The sequence below is a fragment of the Lethenteron reissneri genome, chromosome 1 (genome assembly GCF_015708825.2).
Source record: "Lethenteron reissneri isolate LAM-NWPU_2019-01 chromosome 1, ASM1570882v1, whole genome shotgun sequence".
Classification (NCBI taxonomy): Eukaryota; Metazoa; Chordata; class Hyperoartia; order Petromyzontiformes; family Petromyzontidae; genus Lethenteron; species Lethenteron reissneri.
The window spans coordinates 4,174,025-4,198,024 of record NC_083779.1 but is presented as its reverse complement, the minus strand read 5'-3'; the positions used below and the strand labels follow the sequence as shown (position 1 = coordinate 4,198,024).

The 24,000-nt window shown below is 52.3% G+C and overlaps 2 protein-coding genes across 2 annotated transcripts in view; one reads left to right on the top strand and one right to left on the bottom strand.

The window, feature by feature from the left end:
- The window catches only part of SNRPA1 (small nuclear ribonucleoprotein polypeptide A'), an 840,838-nt gene that overhangs the window by 653,015 nt on the left and 163,823 nt on the right, over window positions 1-24,000 (top strand). The window lies entirely within an intron of this gene.
- The window catches only part of LOC133338953 (high affinity cAMP-specific and IBMX-insensitive 3',5'-cyclic phosphodiesterase 8B-like), a 73,880-nt gene that overhangs the window by 34,198 nt on the left and 15,682 nt on the right, over window positions 1-24,000 (bottom strand). The window contains exon 2 of the mRNA XM_061551901.1: window positions 6,248-6,304. Coding sequence (XP_061407885.1) covers window positions 6,248-6,304 — 57 coding nt within the window. The remainder of the gene's footprint in view (window positions 1-6,247; window positions 6,305-24,000) is intronic.

The following is a 24,000-nucleotide window of genomic DNA, read 5'->3' as shown; positions in this document are numbered from 1 at the left end:
CCCCGCGACTTCCTGCAAGCGCAGAGAGCCTCTTCCACTTTGCGTGATGGACTTAACGTGCACCTAGCCTGGCACATCATATAATTCGTAACACCTGGGTCTGCCCCGCGACTTCCTGCAAGCGCAGAGAGCCTCTTCCACTTTGCGTGATGGACTTAACGTGCACCTAGCCTGGCACATCATATAATTCGTAACACCTGGGTCTGCCCCGCGACCTCCTGCCAGCTCAGAGAGCCTTCTCCACTTAGCACGATGCCCTCAACGTGCACCTAGCCTGGCACAAGCCCCGTGGTGACGCCAACCGCGGCCAAGCGGCGGTTGTTGTTGTTGCTGCTGTTTGTTTATTGTTGTTGTTGTTCTTGCTGTTTGTTTTTTGTTGTTGTTGCTGTTTGTTTATTGTTGTTGTTGCTGTTTGTTTATTGTTGTTGTTGTCGCTGCTGTTTGTTTATTGTTGTTGTTGTCGCTGCTGTTTGTTTATTGTTGTTGTTGCTGCTGTTTGTTTATTGTTGTTGTTGTCTCTGTTTGTTTATTGTTGTTGTTGTTGCTGCTGTTTGTTTATTGTTGTTGTTGTTGCTGCTGTTTGTTTATTGTTGTTGTTGTCTCTGTTTGTTTATTGTTGTTGTTGTTGCTGCTGCTGTTTGTATATTATTTTATTTTATTATGTTTTATTTTTATTATTTTATTACTTCCCTTCTACGTGACTTTACCGAAAAAACCAAGAAGATGAATCCCTGCAGTCACGAAAGCTTTAAATCAAAATTGTTTATTGTTCTTGTTGTCGCTGCTGTTTGTTTATTGTTGTTGTTGTTGCTGCTGTTTGTTTATTGTTGTTGTTGCGCGCACGCGTGCGTTTCGGAGCGGTGGCAGCGGGCGCCTGCTGGCGCGCAGACGGAGGCGGTCGCGTGCTGGTGTACGTGCGAGCGAGAGCGTGCGCGCCTCCTCGCTCCTGTAAACAACTGGGAGAAGGCCACTTCCCGTGACCACGGACACTAGTTTTTTTATATATATAGACAAAAAATAAGAAAAACAAAGCGGCGTTATTTTTTTTTGCTCCAACGCGTAAACACGGTCCCCCTCTCTCTCTCGAATCTCCGCCGAGGGGACGATCGTGTGCCAGTGCCACCCCCAGTTGTGCAAGTGCTACCTCCGTCGCTCTTCCGTAGCAGCTCTGTCCCGTTTATTCGCGAAAAAAATTTGATCCAAATAGATTTTTTTTTTAATCACCCGAAGGGAAAAATGTTCTTAGGCATTAATTCTAGATTTGAAGCTTTCGTGACTGCAATGATTCATATACTTAGGTTTTTTCGGTAAAGTCACGTAGGTAAAACATTAAAATTAATAAAAGTCAAATAAACGTCGTTCTTAGGCAGCCCTTGCCCAGATCAATGTACTGTACTTGGGGTGCCAAAGTGGCAAGATGTGTTTGAGACGAGGCTCAAAAGAAAGCTCTCTTTGGTGTGGGCCAATCAGTTTCGACGAGGCTCAAAAGAAAGCTGTCTCTGGTGTGGGCCAATTAGTTTCGACGAGGCTCAAAAGAAAGCTCTCTTTGGTGTGGGCCAATTAGTTCCGACGAGGCTAAAAAAAAAGCTCTCTTTGGTGTGGGCCAATTAGTTTCGACGAGGCTCAAAAGAAAGCTCTCTCTGGTGTGGGCCAATTAGTTTCGACGAGGCTCAAAAGAAAGCTCTCTCTGGTGTGGGCCAATTAGTTTCGACGAGGCTCAAAAGAAAGCTCTCTCTGGTGTGGGCCAATTAGTTTCGACGAGGCTCAAAAGAAAGCTCTCTTTGGTGTGGGCCAATTAGTTTCGACGAGGCTCAAAAGAAAGCTCTCTTTGGTGTGGGCCAATCAGTTTCGACGAGGCTCAAAAGAAAACTCTCTCTGGTGTGGGCCAATCAGTTTCGACGAGGCTCAAAAGAAAGCTCTCTCTGGTGTGGGCCAATCAGTTTCGACGAGGCTCAAAAGAAAGCTCTCTCTGGTGTGGGCCAATCAGTTTCGACGAGGCTCAAAAGAAAGCTCTCTCTGGTGTGGGCCAATTAGTTTCGACGAGGCTCAAAATAAAGCTCTCTTTGGTGTGGGCCAATTAGTTTCGACGAGGCTCAAAAGAAAGCTCTCTTTGGTGTGGGCCAATTAGTTTCGACGAGGCTCAAAAGAAAGCTGTCTCTGGTGTGGGCCAATCAGTTTCGACGAGGCTCAAAAAAAAGCTCTCTTTGGTGTGGGCCAATCAGTTTCGACGAGGCTCAAAAAAAAGCTCTCTTTGGTGTGGGCCAATTAGTTTCGACGAGGCTCAAAAGAAAGCTCTCTTTGGGGTGGGCCAATTAGTTTCGACGAGGCTCAAAAGAAAGCTGTCTCTGGTGTGGGCCAATCAGTTTCGACGAGGCTCAAAAAAAAGCTCTCTTTGGTGTGGGCCAATTAGTTTCGACGAGGCTCAAAAGAAAGCTGTCTCTGGTGTGGGCCAATTAGTTTCGACGAGGCTCAAAAGAAAGCTCTCTTTGGTGTGGGCCAATCAGTTTCGACGAGGCTCAAAAGAAAGCTGTCTCTGGTGTGGGCCAATCAGTTTCGACGAGGCTCAAAAGAAAGCTGTCTCTGGTGTGGGCCAATTAGTTTCGACGAGGCTCAAAAGAAAGCCGTCTCTGGTGTGGGCCAATCAGTTTCAAAGACAATGCACATATACTATCAGAGTATGTTTTTTTTGCATTCTGACCACAAGTATTGTGGTTAATGCAGACACGATTCCTTGTAAAATGTTTCAGTTTGGTGTTTGAACATCTTAACACAACTGTTTAGTTGCCAGAAAAAGGGGACAAACCTATTCTCATATTTTGGGACGGGCAAAGGAGGTCCCATGGTGTTTCATTCTTTTCAATCTATATAGATAAAAGGGAAATTTGTGAATATGTGTGTCTGTTCGAAATGTTTAGCATACTTCCCGACATGCAACAAACTTGAAATTTGGCATGTGGGTAGCTTCCAGACTGTACACAATGAAACATCTATAAAAATAGACTTTTGTATTTTGGGGGGCGGGGGGGGCAATAATGTATATATTTTGCACGGCAAGTGAGCGTTGACGTCACATCTGTGATGTCACCCGCACGGGCAGCGTCACGCAGTGTGCCTGCTGACGTCACGCAGCGTGCCTGCTGACGTCACGCAGCGTGCCTGCTGACGTCACGCAGCGTGCCTGATGACGTCACGCAGCGTGCCTGATGACGTCACGCAGCGTGCCTGATGACGTCACGCAGCGTGCCTGCTGACGTCACGCAGCGTGCCTGCTGACGTCACGCAGCGTGCCTGCTGACGTCACGCAGCGTGCCTGCTGACGTCACGCAGCGTGCCTGCTGACGTCACGCAGCGTGCCTGATGACGTCACGCAGCGTGCCTGTTGACGTCACGCAGCGTGCCTGATGACGTCACGCAGCGTGCCTGTTGACGTCACGCAGCGTGCCTGATGACGTCACGCAGCGTGCCTGATGACGTCACGCAGCGTGCCTGATGACGTCACGCAGCGTGCCTGCTGACGTCACGCAGCGTGCCTGCTGACGTCACGCAGCGTGCCTGATGACGTCACGCAGCGTGCCTGATGACGTCACGCAGCGTGCCTGCTGACGTCACGCAGCGTGCCTGCTGACGTCACGCAGCGTGCCTGCTGACGTCACGCAGCGTGCCTGCTGACGTCACGCAGCGTGCCTGATGACGTCACGCAGCGTGCCTGATGACGTCACGCAGCGTGCCTGTTGACGTCACGCAGCGTGCCTGATGACGTCACGCAGCGTGCCTGTTGACGTCACGCAGCGTGCCTGATGACGTCACGCAGCGTGCCTGATGACGTCACGCAGCGTGCCTGATGACGTCACGCAGCGTGCCTGCTGACGTCACGCAGCGTGCCTGCTGACGTCACGCAGCGTGCCTGATGACGTCACGCAGCGTGCCTGATGACGTCACGCAGCGTGCCTGCTGACGTCACGCAGCGTGCCTGCTGACGTCACGCAGCGTGCCTGCTGACGTCACGCAGCGTGCCTGATGACGTCACGCAGTGTGCCTGCTGACGTCACGCAGCGTGCCTGCTGACGTCACGCAGTGTCTGATGACGTCACTCATTTCCCCCCCCCCACCCTCCGTGTAGGCCGTGTATTCATCCAAGCCAAGAATCCAAGTCTCGGGCGAAGCCGAGTAGTAAAGCTAGTAGTATATATAATGTTGTTCGTCTCTTTAATAATAATTTACATTCATAAAGCGCCCTTCAACAATCGTTCTCAGGGTCGCTACGCATCAAAAGTGTGGAAATATTTGAACGTCAACTCAGGAAAGAAGAAGAACAAGAAGATGTGAGGAAGACGGTTGAAAATAAGAGATAGAAAGCTATTTTAAAACAGATTGCGTTTTTTTTAGTCGAGATTTGAAGATTTGCCAAGTGTCTCGGAAGTTTCGGTGCAGTAGTAAGCAAAGGCGCCGTCACCGCCCCCCCCCCCCCCCCCCCGAGTGTGTAGAGCCGAGAGACCGCGGGGACAGTGAGCAGTGGACAATCTGAGGATCTTAATGACACTTGATGGAATATACGTGGCTGAAGGATACTCTTCGTTTTTTAGGTAAAGTCACGTAGGTAAAAAATGAAATTAAAATTAATAAAAAATAAAATAATAAAAGTCACGACGTTTCGGAGGCAACACAAGTCTCCGTCATCAGGTGGGACCGTCACAGCCAGATTTGCTGCATCAAGTGAGGCAGGGATTCCAAGATGCAAGTTCTTAAATACAAGTTAAGGGGGAGGAGAGGGGGGGGGAGGAGCTTATCAGAATGTGGTAGCCAATGAATGGAACGTATCGGGAGGGAGGGCGGGGCTAAAAGAGAGCACGGGGTGCACGTGTACATGGACATGCCTGTGCACAAGCACCTGTTGGTGCGCATGATAGAAGAGCACGAAAATGCCCACGTTGTTTATACCAGTGTTGGCAGACAATACAGAGAGTACTGTTAAACGATGGGGATGTCAACACTCGGTGAAGTAAAATAGTGCCTGTCAGATAAGATGGTGGCTGAAGGAGGCCATGGACGTAGGGGTGGTGGAGCTAGTCCATATAAGGCCTCGAATGGCAGCAACAAAATCTTAAAATCAATACGAGGGGGGGGGGGGGTACGAACGGTAAGCCAGAGAAGGGGCACAGGCGAGGGATGTGCTTCTACCTTACTGTTGCTTTTAATGTGAGGCTCGTTACGCTTTAGTCCGTGCTGGTCGTTAGTTTTCCCGTCGTAAAGTTGGTTCTCGCCCAACCCTGGCCGCCTGGCTCAAAATCCTCAAGTAGCCGAGGGACGCGCGCACGAAACTTACTAAATCGACTAAAAATAAAATGAAGTGCGCGAAGCATAACTAACGAACTAACTAGATAAACTAGATCAAATGAACTAACTAAAACATAACTAACGAACTAACTAAATAGACGAGACAAAATGAAGTAAAATAAAACTTAACTAATGAACTAAACTAGATCAAATGAACTAAATAAAGCATAACTAACGCACTAATAAATAAACTGGATAAAATCAACTAAATAAAACAACTCACGAACTAACTAAACAAACTAGTGAACGCTCAGTGGACCACGACAGGCGGAGAGAGAAAGGGGGGGGGGGAAGGAAATCCCAAAGAGCTCAAAGGGGGCGGCCCCCCAAATTCATGATAAAAAAAAACAACGGACGGAGGGAGAAAAGCAAAAATACTAAGTCCCGAGTTGAAAATCCAACTAACCACGGACGAGCTAATTCATGTAAACAAACCGATAAACTGCCGCCATCTATGCAGCTCCGTGTCTGCATCCCTCGGATCTCACGGCATCTCTCTCATCTGCATCTCCCTCCTCTCAGCTCTCTACAGCTCGATCTCCTTACCCACAGCTCTCTTGATCTCAGATATTACATTCCACAAACAGGCAGAGGCAAAGATCCCCCGCATAGCCAAAAGAGAATCGTGAGACCAGTGCTGCTAGCGAGTAGCACCGACATGAAGGCCGGCATGACGCATGGAGAGGGTAGGTGGCCAGCCCCACGCCCGGCTGCCTTTGTCTCCCCAGTGCTGATCGTTACACAGCGTACCCGGTACTCATTTAAGACCGAGTCATCATTGGTCGCGAGCGGGAATCGAACTCGGGTCGCCGGGTTCGCAGATCGCAGTGCCGGGTTCGTAGCGCAGTGCGCTAACCGCTGCGCCGCCGCTCCCCACCTACGCAGACGCACGCACGCAAATGCCCCGTCCCACCTGAATCGGATCCTGCAGCAGTCTGATCGGTCCAAACGACACCTCCTTTGCCGAGGCCTGCACGCAGACGAGAGAAGACACAGGTGCACTGTGGATGCGAGTCGTGTTTGCGGGCACCTAGTGAGGCCGGTGAGCCATGCACGCTCGCACGCATGCACACACGCTCACTCGCACGCACGCACACACACACGCTCGCACGCACGCTCGCACGCATGCACACATGCACGCCATAGAGAAGGCGGCGTGGCTAGCGCCGTGCCCACGGGCCCAGTCACCCGCACCTCCTTCACCTCGCTCGCCGCGCCGATTCATGCCCACGGACACATTCGTTGCCACGGCTCAGTTTAGGCTGAGTCGACCTAGAGGGCGTGGGGGGTCGGCGTGGCACAACCAGGAGTCGATCTCGGCTGCTTGGGACCGAGAACGATCGCCACACGCCCCACGGTTACAGCGCCGCCTCAACCCGGCACCGCCAAGTTGACCCGCGCGCTCGCTGGCTGTGCCGTCCTCACGGGCGCAAGGCCATCGCGGGCCACACGGCGTTCTGCCGGCGGCTGCGAGTTCGCGGGCAGCGGGTGATGTCGCTGGGGTGGCTTTGCCCAATCGGGTACTTTGCCGGCGCAGGTAATGTTCACGCATGGCACACCGCTCCATTCGAGCGATGTCGCGGCATCGAGTGGCAAATGCGTGTGACCGTTCAGTCTCGTCACCTCTCAAACACTCACCGCTCAAACAGATACATCACTCAACCAGATACATCACTCACCGCTCAACCAGATACATCACTCAACCAGATACATCACTCAACCAGATACATCACTCAACCAGATACATCACTCACCGCTCAACCAGATACATCACTCACCACTCAACCAGATACATCACTCAACCAGATACATCACTCAACCAGATACATCACTCACCGCTCAACCAGATACATCACTCAACCAGATACATCACTCAACCAGATACATCACTCAACCAGATACATCACTCAACCAGATACATCACTCAACCAGATACATCACTCACCGCTCAACCAAATACATCACTCACCACTCAACCAGATACATCACTCAACCAGATACATCACTCACCGCTCAACCAGATACATCACTCAACCAGATACATCACTCAACCAGATACATCACTCAACCAGATACATCACTCAACCAGATACATCACTCACCGCTCAACCAGATACATCACTCACCACTCAACCAGATACATCACTCAACCAGATACATCACTCACCGCTCAACCAGATACATCACTAAACCAGATACATCACTCAACCAGATACATCACTCAACCAGATACATCACTCAACCAGATACATCACTCAACCAGATACATCACTCGCCGCTCAACCAGATACATCACTCGCCGCTCAACCAGATACATCACTCACCGCTCAACCAGATACATCACTCACCGCTCAACCAGATACATCACTCGCCGCTCGACCAGATACATGACTCAACAAGATAGAGCCGCTCACCACTCGAGCGCATGGTACACTCACCACCCCGCAGAGTGATTTAAATACAGTTCGTTGTTGTCGTCGTCGTCGTCATCGTCAACGCCTGTCGTCGTTATCATTAGACGGGGTGGTGGCTAGCCCAGCGACTGGGTCACCGGGCCACCGAACTCGATGCCTGGCCACGACCCCAACACCAGCTACGAGCGACACCGTGCGTCGCTCACAAACCCTCCGCGGCTTAACCAGCGACGCGCGCTGCCCGAGTGCGGTGAAGTACGGTCGGACACAACCGCCACGGGCGGTGCGACGTTGTCATTCTCGTTTTTCTGAAAGACGCCTCGCCGCTCGGCCGGCTGAGACACTCACCGCCCGCTCAACCAGAGAGAAGGCCCCCCATCTACGAGGGGGTATTTGGCCTAATCTTCTTGCGCTGGCCCAGGCGTCCAGGAAGAGGCGGTGGGTTATCCGCTCTTTACCACACCGGTGGTGGTGTGGGTTGGGTGGGAGGGAGATTTAAGAAACTTTGCTTTCAACTGCCGCGCCGGGAGGTTGAACCGGCGACCGCTGAATTGCGAACGGAGCGTGCCCGCGTTGTTGCCGAGTGTCGTGTTCTCCACCTGAGGACGGCTGCTTGCGTTGTGGCCGAAACGTCGTGAGAATTATTTTATTATGTTTTATTTTTATTATTTTATTATTTCCATTCTACGTGACTTTACCGAAAGAACCCAGAAGATTATTATTATCGTCGCACAACGAACAAATCCGAGGGCGTGAGTGTTCAATGTCTTGGGAAGAGTTCAGAGTGTTTGCCCGAACAGCAGCTGCCCTCGTCAACAAGACTACGATCCTGGGAAAGCCAGGACACAGTTGGCAACCCGATCCAAAGATCCCCCGTGTCGGCTGAACAGACCGTTTGGGGCAAGTGATGTCAGCAAGTAGCGCCTATGAAGTCCGGCACGCCACGCAAGGGGCGTCGGGTGGCCTATGCCACGCCCGGCCGCCTTTGTCTCCCCAGTGGCGATGATTTTTACGCACCGCACGAGGTGCTCATTTGAGGCCGAGTCGACCTAGCGGAGGCCCAGGACCGGTTCGGATAATCGTCACCGGTGTCAGCCGTGAGCGGGGAATTGAATTTGGGTCGCTGGGTTTGTAGCGCAGAGTGTTAACCGCTACGCGGCCGCTCCCTATAAACCCAATCCACACGCGCACGCACAGGCACAGGCAAGGTTAGACAGCACTGTCTCCCTAAGGGCGGCTTACAGACGCGCACGCAACACTCGGACGCACACGCGCGCGCACATGCACGCGCAGACAGAGCCTCGGCGGGTCCAGCAAGAGACCGGTCCCCGCGGCGTAAATATTTGCGCTAATTAAATCACGCCATTTTCCACCGAGGAGGCTCGTTAAGGACCCACAGAGGAATTGGCGGAGAGAAATCGGGCGGAAATGGGGCGGGAAGCGTCACGACAACCACCGACGACGAGGAGACGGAGAGAGAGCGAGAGAGACGAGGCCGTCGCGGGAGTCACCAACGAGAGAAGGGAAACGAAGCAGACGGTGACGGTGACGGGACAAGGTCACAGAGTTCGGAGGTCACAAAGTTCGGAGGTCACGACCGGACAGGAACGGGCCGCACATTTAATTTTTCCACTGCGCAACTGAGCCGTGCCTAGATTTCAAGCTTTCGTGACTGCAAGGATTCATATTCTTAGGTTTTTTTCGGTAAAGTCACGTAGGTGAAAAATTAAAATTAATAAAAGTAAAATAAAAATAAAAATCACGACGTTTCGGAGGCAACACAAGCCTCCGTCTTCAGGTGGAACGGTCACAGCACGATAGCTATCACGATAGCTATCGTGCTGTGACTGTTATTATTAATTTTTTATTAATTTTAATTTTTTACCTACGTGACTTTACCGAAAAAAACCTAAGAATATGAGCCGTGCCTGAAGGCTGTGCCAAGCCAGCCTCGGTGATAACGAACAGGCGGAGATGATCGCACAGACGATTGCGCGTTGCGTTCCAACGTCGCAACGGAACCGAATGCGTCGTCAGCCCCAACCCCTGGCCCTGCTTGGAAATCAGAGCTGGATTCGGATGTCTTGTGTGTGTCACGGATTGGGTGGGTCTGACTCTGCTTGGCAAACGGCCAGTGAAAGAAAAAAAACACCAGTACGGTGAGAGCCCTGCACTGGCATGGTTCAGATGTGCCAGTGGAAAAACTACCAGTGCTGTGAGGGTCCTGCACTGGCATGGTTCGGATGTGCCAGTGGAAAAACTACCAGTGCTGTGAGGGCCTGCACTGGCACGGTTCGGATGTGCCAGTGGAAAAACTACCAGTGCTGTGAGGGCCTGCACTGGCACGGTTCGGATGTGCCAGTGGAAAAAACTACCAGTGCTGTGAGGGCCCTGCACTGGCATGGTTCGGATGTGCCAGTGGAAAAAACTACCAGTGCTGTGAGGGCCCTGCACTGGCACGGTTTGCATGTGGCAGTGGAAAATTGGCTGAGGAACAGAAAAAAAACAGACTTTTTTCCCAGCAGTGGCAAGTTACCGGCTGGCATCAGCAACTCGTGAAGGCAGCATTGCGCAACCTTGAATTATTCACGAACTGTGATTTTTTGCTATTGTTTGCCTTCGCTTGCAATCCCAGCCGCGCAAATCCCAGGCATCGCGTCGCGAGATGAGGACGTTTTATCCAACATGGAGTTTTTTTTTGGGTTACGGGGAATATAAATGTGTCGTGAAATACCGCCACCACCGGGCACAGCCCATTAGTAAGGGCTTGTCACGTAAACAAAACATAATACAGGTTTTATTTTTTGGGTTAGATCGCGTGAATATAAATGTGTCGTGAAACCCACAACCACCCGGCACAGCCAATTAAGTAAGGCTTGGAGGCTAGGAGATGTTAACTACCTCGCCTGGTGTGCAGGAGGTCGTGGGTTCGATCCCGACCCTGACGCCTGAAGTATATTTGGAGTTTGCGTGTCTCTCTCATCATCATCACGGTGGCTAGGAGATGCTAACTACCTCGCCTGGTATGCAGGAGGTCGTGGGTTCGATCGCGACCCTGACGCCTGCTGCTGTATATGTGGAGTTTGCGTGTCTCTCTCTCTCATCATCATCACAGTGGCTAGGAGATGTTAACTACCTCGCCTGGTATACAGGAGGTCGTGGCTTCGATACCGACCCTGTGACACCTGCTGTGTATTTGAAGTTTGCGTGTCTCTCTCTCATCATCATCACGGTGGCTAGGAGATGTTAACTACCTCGCCTGGTATACAGGAGGTCGTGGCTTCGATCCCGACCCTGTGACACCCGCTGTATATTTGGAGTTTGTGTGTCTATCTCTCTCATCATCATCACGGTGGCTAGGAGATGCTAACTACCTCGCCTGGTATGCAGGAGGTCGTGGGTTCGATCGCGACCCTGACGCCTGCTGCTGTATATGTGGAGTTTGCGTGTCTCTCTCTCATCATCACGGTGGCTAGGAGATGCTAACTACCTCGCCTGGTATGCAGGAGGTCGTGGGTTCGATCGCGACCCTGACGCCTGCTGCTGTATATGTGGAGTTTGCGTGTCTCTCTCTCTCATCATCATCACGGTGGCTAGGAGATGCTAACTACCTCGCCTGGTATGCAGGAGGTCGTGGGTTCGATCCCGACCCTGACACCTGCTGTATATTTAGAGTTTGCGTGTCTCTCCCTGTGGTCACGTGGATTTATTACTGGGTCCTCCGGTTTTTCCCTCCACATTTAGAATCAACATCGCACGTTTCGAGTATTTGGCCGCTATAAATGTCCACACGATAAGCCACTTCACCGGGCTATAGTCTGTGAGAACCAGGTCGCTTCTGAAAAAGAGCTACGTAGCTCAGTGGGACCTTACTTGGTAAAATATAAAAAAGTTTAATTTTAGTTTATAATCCCAACCGAGTAATATTCAGATAATTTTTCAATCTTCCAAATTCTGAGCGTGATGCCGGTGGAAGCGACACGGCCTCCTCTTGCGAATTAGCGCGAGGGGATCTCTGAGCGTCCACTATGGGGGGGGGGGACAGCGTTGCGGCGTGCGGTAGCATCAGTCACTATCCTGTGCCAGGCTATGTGCATGTTGAGGCCACGTGAAGTGTCCAACGCCCGCTGGCAGGAGGTCACGCGGCAGATCCAGGTGCCACGGGTCGATGCACCACCGGTGCCCCCGAATGTGCCAACTGGCTGTGATTTAGCCACCCGGCGCTCCGCTCGTTGTTGTGAGCATCGCTCCTCCCCCATCCGTTGTTGTTGGAGGGCGACTGCCTCCAACTGCCCAGTAGTGTCCTTCACGAGCCTCCTCAACAGAGGCCGATCTTGACACCGCTGGTACCAGTCATCGGCAAGTCCACTCTGCTCCACGTCCTCCTGTACCACATCACTCCATCTCTTCTCTAGCCCGTGCCGCGCCCGTTTAGCCCCCTCGATCCGGCCGAACAAAAGCTGTTTAGGCATGCGGTGGCTGGGCATGCGGGCTACATGACCCAGCCAACGCAGCCTTGCCTGCCGGAGGAGCTCACTGATGGGACTTTGTCCAGATCTTTCAAGGATATGTGAGCTCCTCACACAATCCAGCGCTGGTTAAACCCAGGATAGATCATAGGCAGGCCAGCTGACAGAGGAGTGGCAGCCTCTCCTAAGCAAGTGAGCGTTCGAACATTCCACATGGCCATCCGTGGTGGCTTTTTGCTGTTTCTGAGGGTAAAGATTCAGTCTCCTGACTCCTGTCCCGCCGGGGCCTCCAGCACAAGCTTAATAAATGTTTTACCTTGTAGTTTAGTGGTAGTTAATTGAAGGCGGAGGGGGGGTTACCAGCCCCTCGCATCTGTCCAGAGCCCCCATTTGGCCGCTGTGGTGGTTACAAATGCCATGAAGGGAAAGGCCAATCTAAATTGGCACTCCCCCCACGGCACTGCCCACCACAATGTTGCCATCCAGCACCATGAGGAAGTAGAGGGTTGTTTTTGCCGGACCCTATCCTTAAAACACACACACGAATGCGGTATTAACCAGGGTGGCCCGCCGGGAGTCGAACCACGTGCCTCCAAGCGGGCGAATGGTGCCACCGCGGGGGCCCGCTGTCACCGCCCCTGTTGCGTTGCATTGTGGGTAAAAATAAAACATGAACCAAACTCCCGCTCTGGCTCCACGCGGACGTAAAACATTTGCTTGAGTCCACGGAAAATTCGGCCGAGCAGACCAATTCGACCTGGCAGCATTATTTGGAGCGAGAGAACCCCTCGACCGGCTTAGAACCGACAAGCCTGCTGACGAGAGCCAGAATGTCGAAGCCGGCCGGAGAATTTGCTCGGCTACAAAAAGATGCCGCTGGATAGTATTGGTGTGGAAACCCCCATGGGCTAATTGACTAAAGAAACTAAATATATATTTAAGAGTCAATGTGTGTATACTGCCCCTCTCCTCTTCTTGATTATTTCGGTAAAGTCACGTAGAAGGGAAGATATGCAAATTCCTTTGTCAAGGCGTTCTTCCCCCTCCAACCCAGCTTAAATATACGCTGCCAAGCCTGGTGGTGTTTCATTCAGACGCTGTCTTTCCAACAGACCTGTTCTTCACCTGAGGACGGCTGCTTGCGTTGTGGCCGAAACGTCGTGAGAATTATTTTATCATGTTTTAATTTTATTATTGTAATATTTCCCTTCTACGTGACTTTACCGAAAGAGCCAAGAAGATGAATCCCTGCAGTCACGAAAGCTTTAAATCGAAATTTGCCCCTCTCCTGTCCACCTGGCAGTGTAAATCTATAACACCTGGTATTCACTGGTGATCTCGAAACCCGAGTAACTCACCAGGCTTCTCGCAGCTGAGCTTCTGAGATCTGAACAAAATCAGACGTTTGGCTTGCCGGTCACATGACGCTGGGGCGGTGGTATTGGTCGTGGTGCCGGTCTTCACATGTGCTACTCACCAACAGCACTTTCCCCAACAATCTGGCGATACGGGGAATCTTTGACGGAAGTGGTGTGGCCAGCACCATGGGTGGAAAAAAAACAGATATTTTTTTCTCCAGCGGCAGGCATCGGGTTTTTTCTTTAACACAATTAAACCCGATTTCTGGGAATTAAAACCTGGTTTTAATGAATACGAAACTCTGATCCAAGGCTTAGGCCAGAGGTCGCAAACGGGTACCTGTACCCGGCCGGGTGTGCGGGTAGCCGGGTATCGGGTAGGGTACGGGTATCGGGTACCCGATTGCGACCTCTGGCTTAGGCTGCTTCCTCGCCGGTGCTGCTATCGTACTCGGGGGGGCTGTCGGGCACGGGGTAGTCGTAGAATGCGGCGGGCAGGTTGGTCTTGATGAACACGAGCTTCTCCTCCACAATCGTGGGCGCCGCCAGTGAGTTCCTTGGCTTGGAATGGATGAAGCCCAGCGTTGAGAATTCTAGATTTGAAGCTTTCGTGACTGCAAGGATTCATATTCTTAGGTTTTTTTCGGTAAAGTCACGTAGGTAGAAAATTAAAATTAATAAAAGTAAAATACAAATAAAATAAAATCGTTGAGAAGTTGTCGAAGTGCGGTTCTGCAATTAGAACCAATTAAACCGGATTTCTCCCAATCTCAGATGATCGGGTTTAATATAAAAAGAAAATTAAACCCGATTGTAAAAAAACCCGACTGTGCCACCCTTGGCCAGCGCCAAGCCCGGCCTCCTCCATCGCAACCCGAGCGATGCGCACCACATCACCCCGCATGAAAACAGGAAGGCGTTTTTAGTCCGAGTCAACCTAGGGGAGGGGGCTGGAGCCAATTGAACCACGAGCGGGAGCCGGCAGCGATCGCACGGATCGTGAGGCCAGCAATCTAAATCTGGATTTGTATAATCACACTGTATACAAGAGATGAAGATCCCCCAGGTAAGCTTTATGGACTGTAAGGGCAAGTGCTGTCAGTGAGCAGCTCCTATGAAGGCCGGTATGGCACACGAGTGGGTGGGTGGCTGGCTGGTACCACGCACAGCAACCTTTGTTTTCCCCAGTGGCGATGTTTACACCGGTCCTGGGCCTCCCCTAGGTCGACTCCACCTCGAATGAGTACCCAGGGTACGATGTGTAAACATCGGAGACAAAGGCGGCCGGGCGTGGTGCTGGCTGTTAAGGAAGTCACCCCCTCGTGCGCCGTTCCGGCCTTCGTAAGAGGGTGGGGGGAGGGGGTGGGGGGGGAGCAGCACCACAGCCCGGCCGCCTTTGTCTCTCCCTTGCACGGGCAGAGGTCGCAACCGGGTACCCGATACCCGTACCCTACCCGATACCCGGCTCCCCGTACCCGGCCAGGTACGGGTAGCCGTTTGCGACCCTGGTGCGGCCGGGTACGGGTAGGCCGTGAGTCACTGGTGAGTAACCGCTTGTCACTCGTTTCCCAACGTCTTGTCTCTTCTCACAATTCAAGTTCCTAGAATCAACCCACCCGCGCCCTTCAACATGGCTTCATCCCAGAGGTCGCAATCGAGTACCCGATACCCGTACCCGGCCGGGTACGGGTAGGATACGGGTACGGCTGGGTACGGGTACCCGTTTGCGACCCTGGTGCGGCCGGGTACGGTTAAGGAATCAAAACCCGTCTGCGACCTCTGTTGCAAACGGGCAAGGTTTCAAACTCGCGCTCCCGCCAAAACCCGCCGGGCGCCCTCCGAAATCCCCGGGGTCGCGTTCAAGCGTCGAAATAAAAGGGCACGGGAGATCACCGAATAAAGCGGCGGGTTTGAGAGAGGAAAATAAATAGATAAATAAGCCCGCGATACAAAGGGCACGGGGAAAGAGATGAAAGGGGCACCGCCGACCGCCTCGCCGCCATCACCGCCACCGCCGGCGACCACCACAAGGCCCCGTGGCCTTAGCAGGGAGCTACCTAGGACCCCCTGCCACGACTAAAGGGGGGTCACTTTAAAAGGATCCCTTTGACTTCAGTTGACAGAGGGGAGGTGGAAGGGGAGGCGGTGGGCGGGGGGGTAACGGGGATTTCGGTGGGGGGGGGGGGGTGGTGGACGGGAGGTTGGAGGGACACCGAGAGATGGGAGAGCGGGGAGTTGGTAGGCCGGGGCGAGTGACGCGCGACCCCGCGACCCCGCGACCCGTGGGTGGAATAACGCAGCCGCCGGCTTCTAACAATGGCACCGGGTCGGGGACGGACACATGCACACACGAACAAAACCGACCACACACACGTACACAAAACCCACCACACACACACACACACAAAACCCACCACACACACACACACAAAACCCACCACACACGCACACACAAAACCCACCACACACACACACACAAAACCCACCACACACACACACACAAAACCCACCACACACGCACACACAAAACCCACCACACACACACACACAAAACCCACACACACACACACACAAAACCCACCACACACACACAAAACCCACCACACACGCACACACAAAACCCACCACACACACACACACAAAACCCACCACACACGCACACACAAAACCCACCACACACACACAAAACCCACCACACACACACACACAAAACCCACCACACACGCACACACAAAACCCACCACACACACACACACAAAACCCACCACACACACACACAAAACCCACCACACACACAAAACCCACCACACACACACACACAAAACCCACCACAACGCAAACACACAAAACCCACCACACACACACACACACAAAACCCACCACACACACACACACAAAACCCACCAACACACACACACACAAAACCCACCACACACACACACAAAACCCACCACACACACACACACACAAAACCCACCACACACACACACACAAAACCCACCACACACACACACACAAAACCCACCACACACACACACACAAAACCCACCACACACACACACACACAAAACCCACCACACACACAAAACCCACCACACACACACACAAAACCCACCACACACACACACACACAAAACCCAACACACACACACACAAAACCCACCACACACACACACACACAAAACCCACACACACACACACACAAAACCCACCACACACACACACACAAAACCCAGCACACACGCACACACACAAAACCCACCACACACACACACACAAAACCCAGCACACACGCACACACACAAAACCCAGCACACACGCACACACACAAAACCCACACACACACACACACAAAACCCACCACACACACACACACAAAACCCACCACACACACACACACACAAAACCCACACACACACACACACAAAACCCACCACACACACACACACACAAAACCCACCACACACACACGCACACACAAAACCCACCACACACACACAAAACCCACCACACACACACACACACAAAACCCACCACACACACAAAACCCACACACACACACACACAAAACCCAACACACACACACACACAAAACCCAGCACACACACACACACACAAAACCCACACACACACACACACAAAACCCACCACACACACACACAAAACCCACCACACACACACGCACACACAAAACCCACCACACACACAAAACCCACCACACACACACGCACACACACAAACCCACCACACACACAAAACCCACCACACACACGCACACACAAAACCCACCACACCACACACACACACAAAACCCACCACACACACACACACAAACCACCCACACACACACACACAAAACCCAGCACACACACGCACACACAAAACCCACCACACACACACACACACAAAAACCCACCACAACACACACACACAAAACCCACCACACACACGCACACACAAAACCCACCACACACACGCACACACAAAACCCACCACACACACACACAAAACCCACCACACACGCACACACAAAAACCACCACACACACACCACACACAAAACCCACCACACACACACACACACACAAAACCCACCACACACACACACACACAACCCAGCACACACACACAAAACCACCACACACACACACAAAACCCACCACACACACACACACAAAACCCACCACACACACACGCACAAAACCCACCACACACACACACACACAAAACCCACCACACACACACACAAAACCCACCACACACACACACACAAAACCCACCACACACACCACAACAAAACCCACCACACACACACACACAAAACCCACCACACACACACACACACACAAAACCCACCACACACACACAAACCCAGCACACACACAAAAACCCACAACACCACACACACAAAACCCACCACACACACACAACCAAAACCCAGCACACACACACACACAAAACCCACCACACACGCACACACACACACACAAAACCCAGCACACACCACCACACAAAACCCACCACACACACACAAAACCCAGCACACACACACAAAACCCACACACACACACACAAAAACCCCCACACACACACACACAAAACCCACCACACACACACACACAAAACCCACCACACACGCACAAAACCCACCACACACACACACACAAAACCCACCACACAACACACACAACCCACCACACACACACGCACACAAACCCACCACACACACACACACACAAAACCCACCACAAACGCACAAAAACCCACCACACACACACACACAAAACCCACCACACACACACGCACACAAAACCCACCACACACACCACGCACAAAAACCCCACCACACACACAGCGCACACAAAACCCACCACACACACACACACACAAAACCCACCCACACACACACACACAAAACCCACCACACACCACGCACACAAAACCCACCACACACACGCACACAAAACCCACCACAACAACCACACACCACAAACCCACCACACACACACACACAAAACCCACCACACCACACACCACAAAACCCACCACCACAACACCACACACAAAAACCCACCACACACACACACACAAAACCCAAAAAAAAACCCCCCACCACCACACACACACACAAAACCCACCACACACACACACACACAAAACACCGAACACACCACACCACAAAACCCACCACACACCACACACACAAAACCCACCACACACCCACCACACACAAACCCACCACACACACACACACAAAACCCACCACACACACACACACACAAAAACCCACCAACACACACCACACACCAAAACCCACCACACACACGCACACAAAACCCACCACACCACACACACACAAAAACCCACCACCACACACACACACAAAACCCACCACCACACGCACACACACAAAACCCACCACACACACACAAAACCCACACACACACACACACAAACCCACACACCCACACACACAAACCCACCACACACACACACACAAAACCCACCACACACACACACACACAACCCACCACACACACACACACCAACCACCACACACACACACAAAACCCACCACAACACACACAAAACCCACCACACACACACACACACCCACCACACACACCACACAAAACCCCCACACACACACACACAAAACCCACCACACACACACACACAAAACCCACACACACACACAAAACCCACACCACACACACACACAAAACCCAGCACACACACAAAACCCAGCACACACACAAAACCCACCACACACACACACACAACCCACACACACACACACAAACCCACCACACACACACAAACCCACACACACACACACACAACCCACCACACACACACACACACAACCCACCACACACACACACACAAAACCCACCACCACACACAAAACCCACCACACACACACACACAAAACCCACCACACACACACCAAAACCCACCACACACACACACACAAAACCCAGCACACACACAAAACCCAGCACACACACCACACAAACCCACCACACACACACACAAAACCCAGCACACACACACACACAAAACCCACCACACACACAAACCCAGCACCACACACAAAACCCACCACACACCACACACACAACCCACCACACACACACACACAAACCCACCACACACACACAAAACCCAACACACACACCACACACAACCCACCACACACACACACACACCCACCACACACACACACACAACCCACCACACACACACACAACCCACCACACACACACACAACCCACCACACACACACACAACCCCCACACACACACACACAAAACCCACCACACAACACACCACAACCCCCACACACACACACAAACCCCCCACACACACCACACAACCCACCACACACACACAAAACCCACCACACACACACAACACACAACCCACCACACCACCACACACACAAAACCCACCACACACACAAACACAAAACCCCCACACACACACACCACACCCACACACACACCACAAAACACACCAACACACAACACACAAACCCCACACACAACACACACAACCCACCACCACACACACACACAAACCCCCACACACACACCACAAAACCCACCACAACACACCACACAAAACCACCACACAAACCACACACAAACCCACCACACACACACACACAAAACCCCCACCACACACACACACAAAACCACCACACACCACACACACAACCCACCACACCACACACACCAAACCCACCACACACACACACAAAACCCACCACACACACACACACAAACACACACACCACACACAAAACCCACCACACACACAACACACAACCCACCACACACACACACACAAAACCCACCACACACACACACCACAACCCACCACACACACACACAAACCCACCACACAACACACAAAACCCAACACACACACACACACACAACCCACCACACACACACACACACAACCCACCACACACACACACAAAACCCACACCACACAACACAAACCCACCACACACACACAAAACCCACCACACACACACACAAAACCCACCACACACACACACACAAAACCCAGCACACACACAAAACCCAGCACACACACACACAAAACCCCCACACACACACACACAAAACCCAGCACACACACACACACAAACCCAGCACACACACAAAACCCAGCACACACACACAAAACCCACCACACACACACACACAACACCACCCACCACACACACACAAAACCCACCACACACACACAAAACCCACACACACACACACACAACCCCCACACACACCCACACAACCCCCACACACACACCAACCCACCACACACACACACACAACCCACCACCACACACCACACACAACCCACCACACACACACACACAAAACCCACCACACACACACACACACCCACCCACCACACACACACACACAAACCCCCCACACACACACACACACAACCACCACACACACACAAACCCACCACACACACACACACCAACCCACCACACCACACACACAAACCCACCACACACCACAAAACCCACCACCACACACACACAACCCACCACACACACAACAAACCCACCACACACACACACAAAACCCACCACACACACACCACACCCCCACACACACACAAAACCCACCACCACACACACACAAACCCCCACACACACACACACACAACCCACCACACCACCCACACACAAAACCCACCACACACACACACACAAAACCCACCACACAACACACCAACCCACCACACACACACACACAAAACCCACCACACACACACACAAAACCCACCACACACACACACAACCCACCACACACACACACACAACCCACCACACACGCACACACAAACCCACCACACACCACACACAAAACCCACCACACACACACACACAAAACCCACCACACACACCACACACAAAACCCACCACACACACACACACAAAACCCACCACACACACACACACAAAACCCAGCACACACACGCACACACAAAACCCACCACACACACACACACACAAAACCCACCACACACACACAAAACCCACCACACACACGCACACACAAAACCCACCACACACACACACACACACAAAACCCACCACACACACACACACACCCAGCACACACCACACACACAAAACCCCCACACACACACACAAAACCCCCACACACACGCACACACAAAACCCACCACACACACACACAAAACCCACCACACACACACCAAAACCCAGCCACACACACACACAAAACCCACCACACACACACACACAAACCCACACACACACACACAAACCCACCACACACACACACAAACCCAGCACACACACACACACACAACCCGCACAACCACACACACAAAACCCACCACACACACACACCCAGCACACCACACACCACAAAACCCACCACACACACACACACAAAACCCACCACACACACAAAACCCACCACACACACACAAAACCCACCACACACACCACACACACAAAACCCACCACACACACACAAAACCCATCACACACACACAAAACCCAGCACACACACACACAACCCACCACACCACACACACACAAAACCCACCACACACACAAAACCCACCACACACACACACAAAACCCACCACCACACTCACACACACAAAACCCACCACACACACACACAAACCCACCACACACACACACAAAACCCAGCACACACACACACACAACCCAGCACACACACACACACAAACCCACCCACACACAAAAACCCACCACACACACACCACAAAACCCACCACACACACACACACAAAACCCCCACACACACACACAAAACCCACCACACACACACACAAAACCCACCACACACACACACAAAACCCAGCACACACACACACACAACCCAGCACACACACACACACAAAACCCACCACCACACAAAACCCACCACACACACACACAAAACCCACCCACACACACCACACCACACAAAACCCACCACACACACACACAAAACCCACCACACACACACCACACACACAAAACCCACACACACACACACACAAACCCACCAACACACCACACACAAACCCACACACACACACACAACCCACCACACACACACACACACAACCCACACACACACACAAACCCACCACACACACACACACAAAACCCACCACACACACGCACACACAAAACCCACCACCACAACACACCACACAAACCCACCACACACACACACAAAACCGCACACACACACACACAAAACCCACCACACCACACACAAACCCACCACACACACCACAAAACCCACCACACACACACACAAAACCCACCACACACACACACAAAACCCAGCACACACACACCACACACAAAACCCAGCACACACACACAAAACCCACCACACACCACCCACACAAAACCCACCACACACACAAAACCCACCACACACCACACACACAAAACCCAACACACACACACACAAAAAACCCACCACACACAAAAAACCCACCACACACACACACAAAACCCACCACACACACACACAAAACCCAACACACACACACACAAAACCCAGCACACACACACCACAAAACCCCACACACCCACACAAAACCCACCACACACACACACACAAACCCACCACACCACAAAACCCACCAACACCCACCACACACACAAAACCCACAACACACAACACCACACAAAACCCACACACACCACACACAAACCCACCACACACACACACACAAACCCACCACACACACACACACAAAACCCACCACACACACACACACAAAACCCACCACACACACACACAAAACCCAGCACACACACACACACAAAACCCAGCACACACACACACACAAACCCACCACACACCACACCAACAAACCCCCACACACAAAACCCAGCACAACACACCACACACCCACCACAACACACACACACACCCCCACACACAAACCCAACACACCCACACACACACCCACCCACACACACCACACACAAAACCCACCACACACACACACAAAACCCAGCACACACACACACACACAAACCCACCACACCACCCAAACCCACACCACAACACACACAAAACCCACCACACACACACCCCTGACGAGGCAAAGGAGCAGCCCTGCACTGCTCGCCCCGCACCGCACCGCATGGTGAGATTACCAACACTTTACCCCACTCCCATTCGGTCGGGGGGGCAGGGCAAGTGCTGTTATTGAGCATACCCATTACAGCCGGCACGGCACGCCAAGGGGTAGTGGGTTTGTGCCAGAACCAGTGGCGACGTTTCCACGGAGGCTCAGGACCGATTCAAATCACCGTCACCGGTGTTGGCCGGCAAGCGGGAATCGAACTCGGGCCGACGGGTCGGAGGGCGGCGTGCAA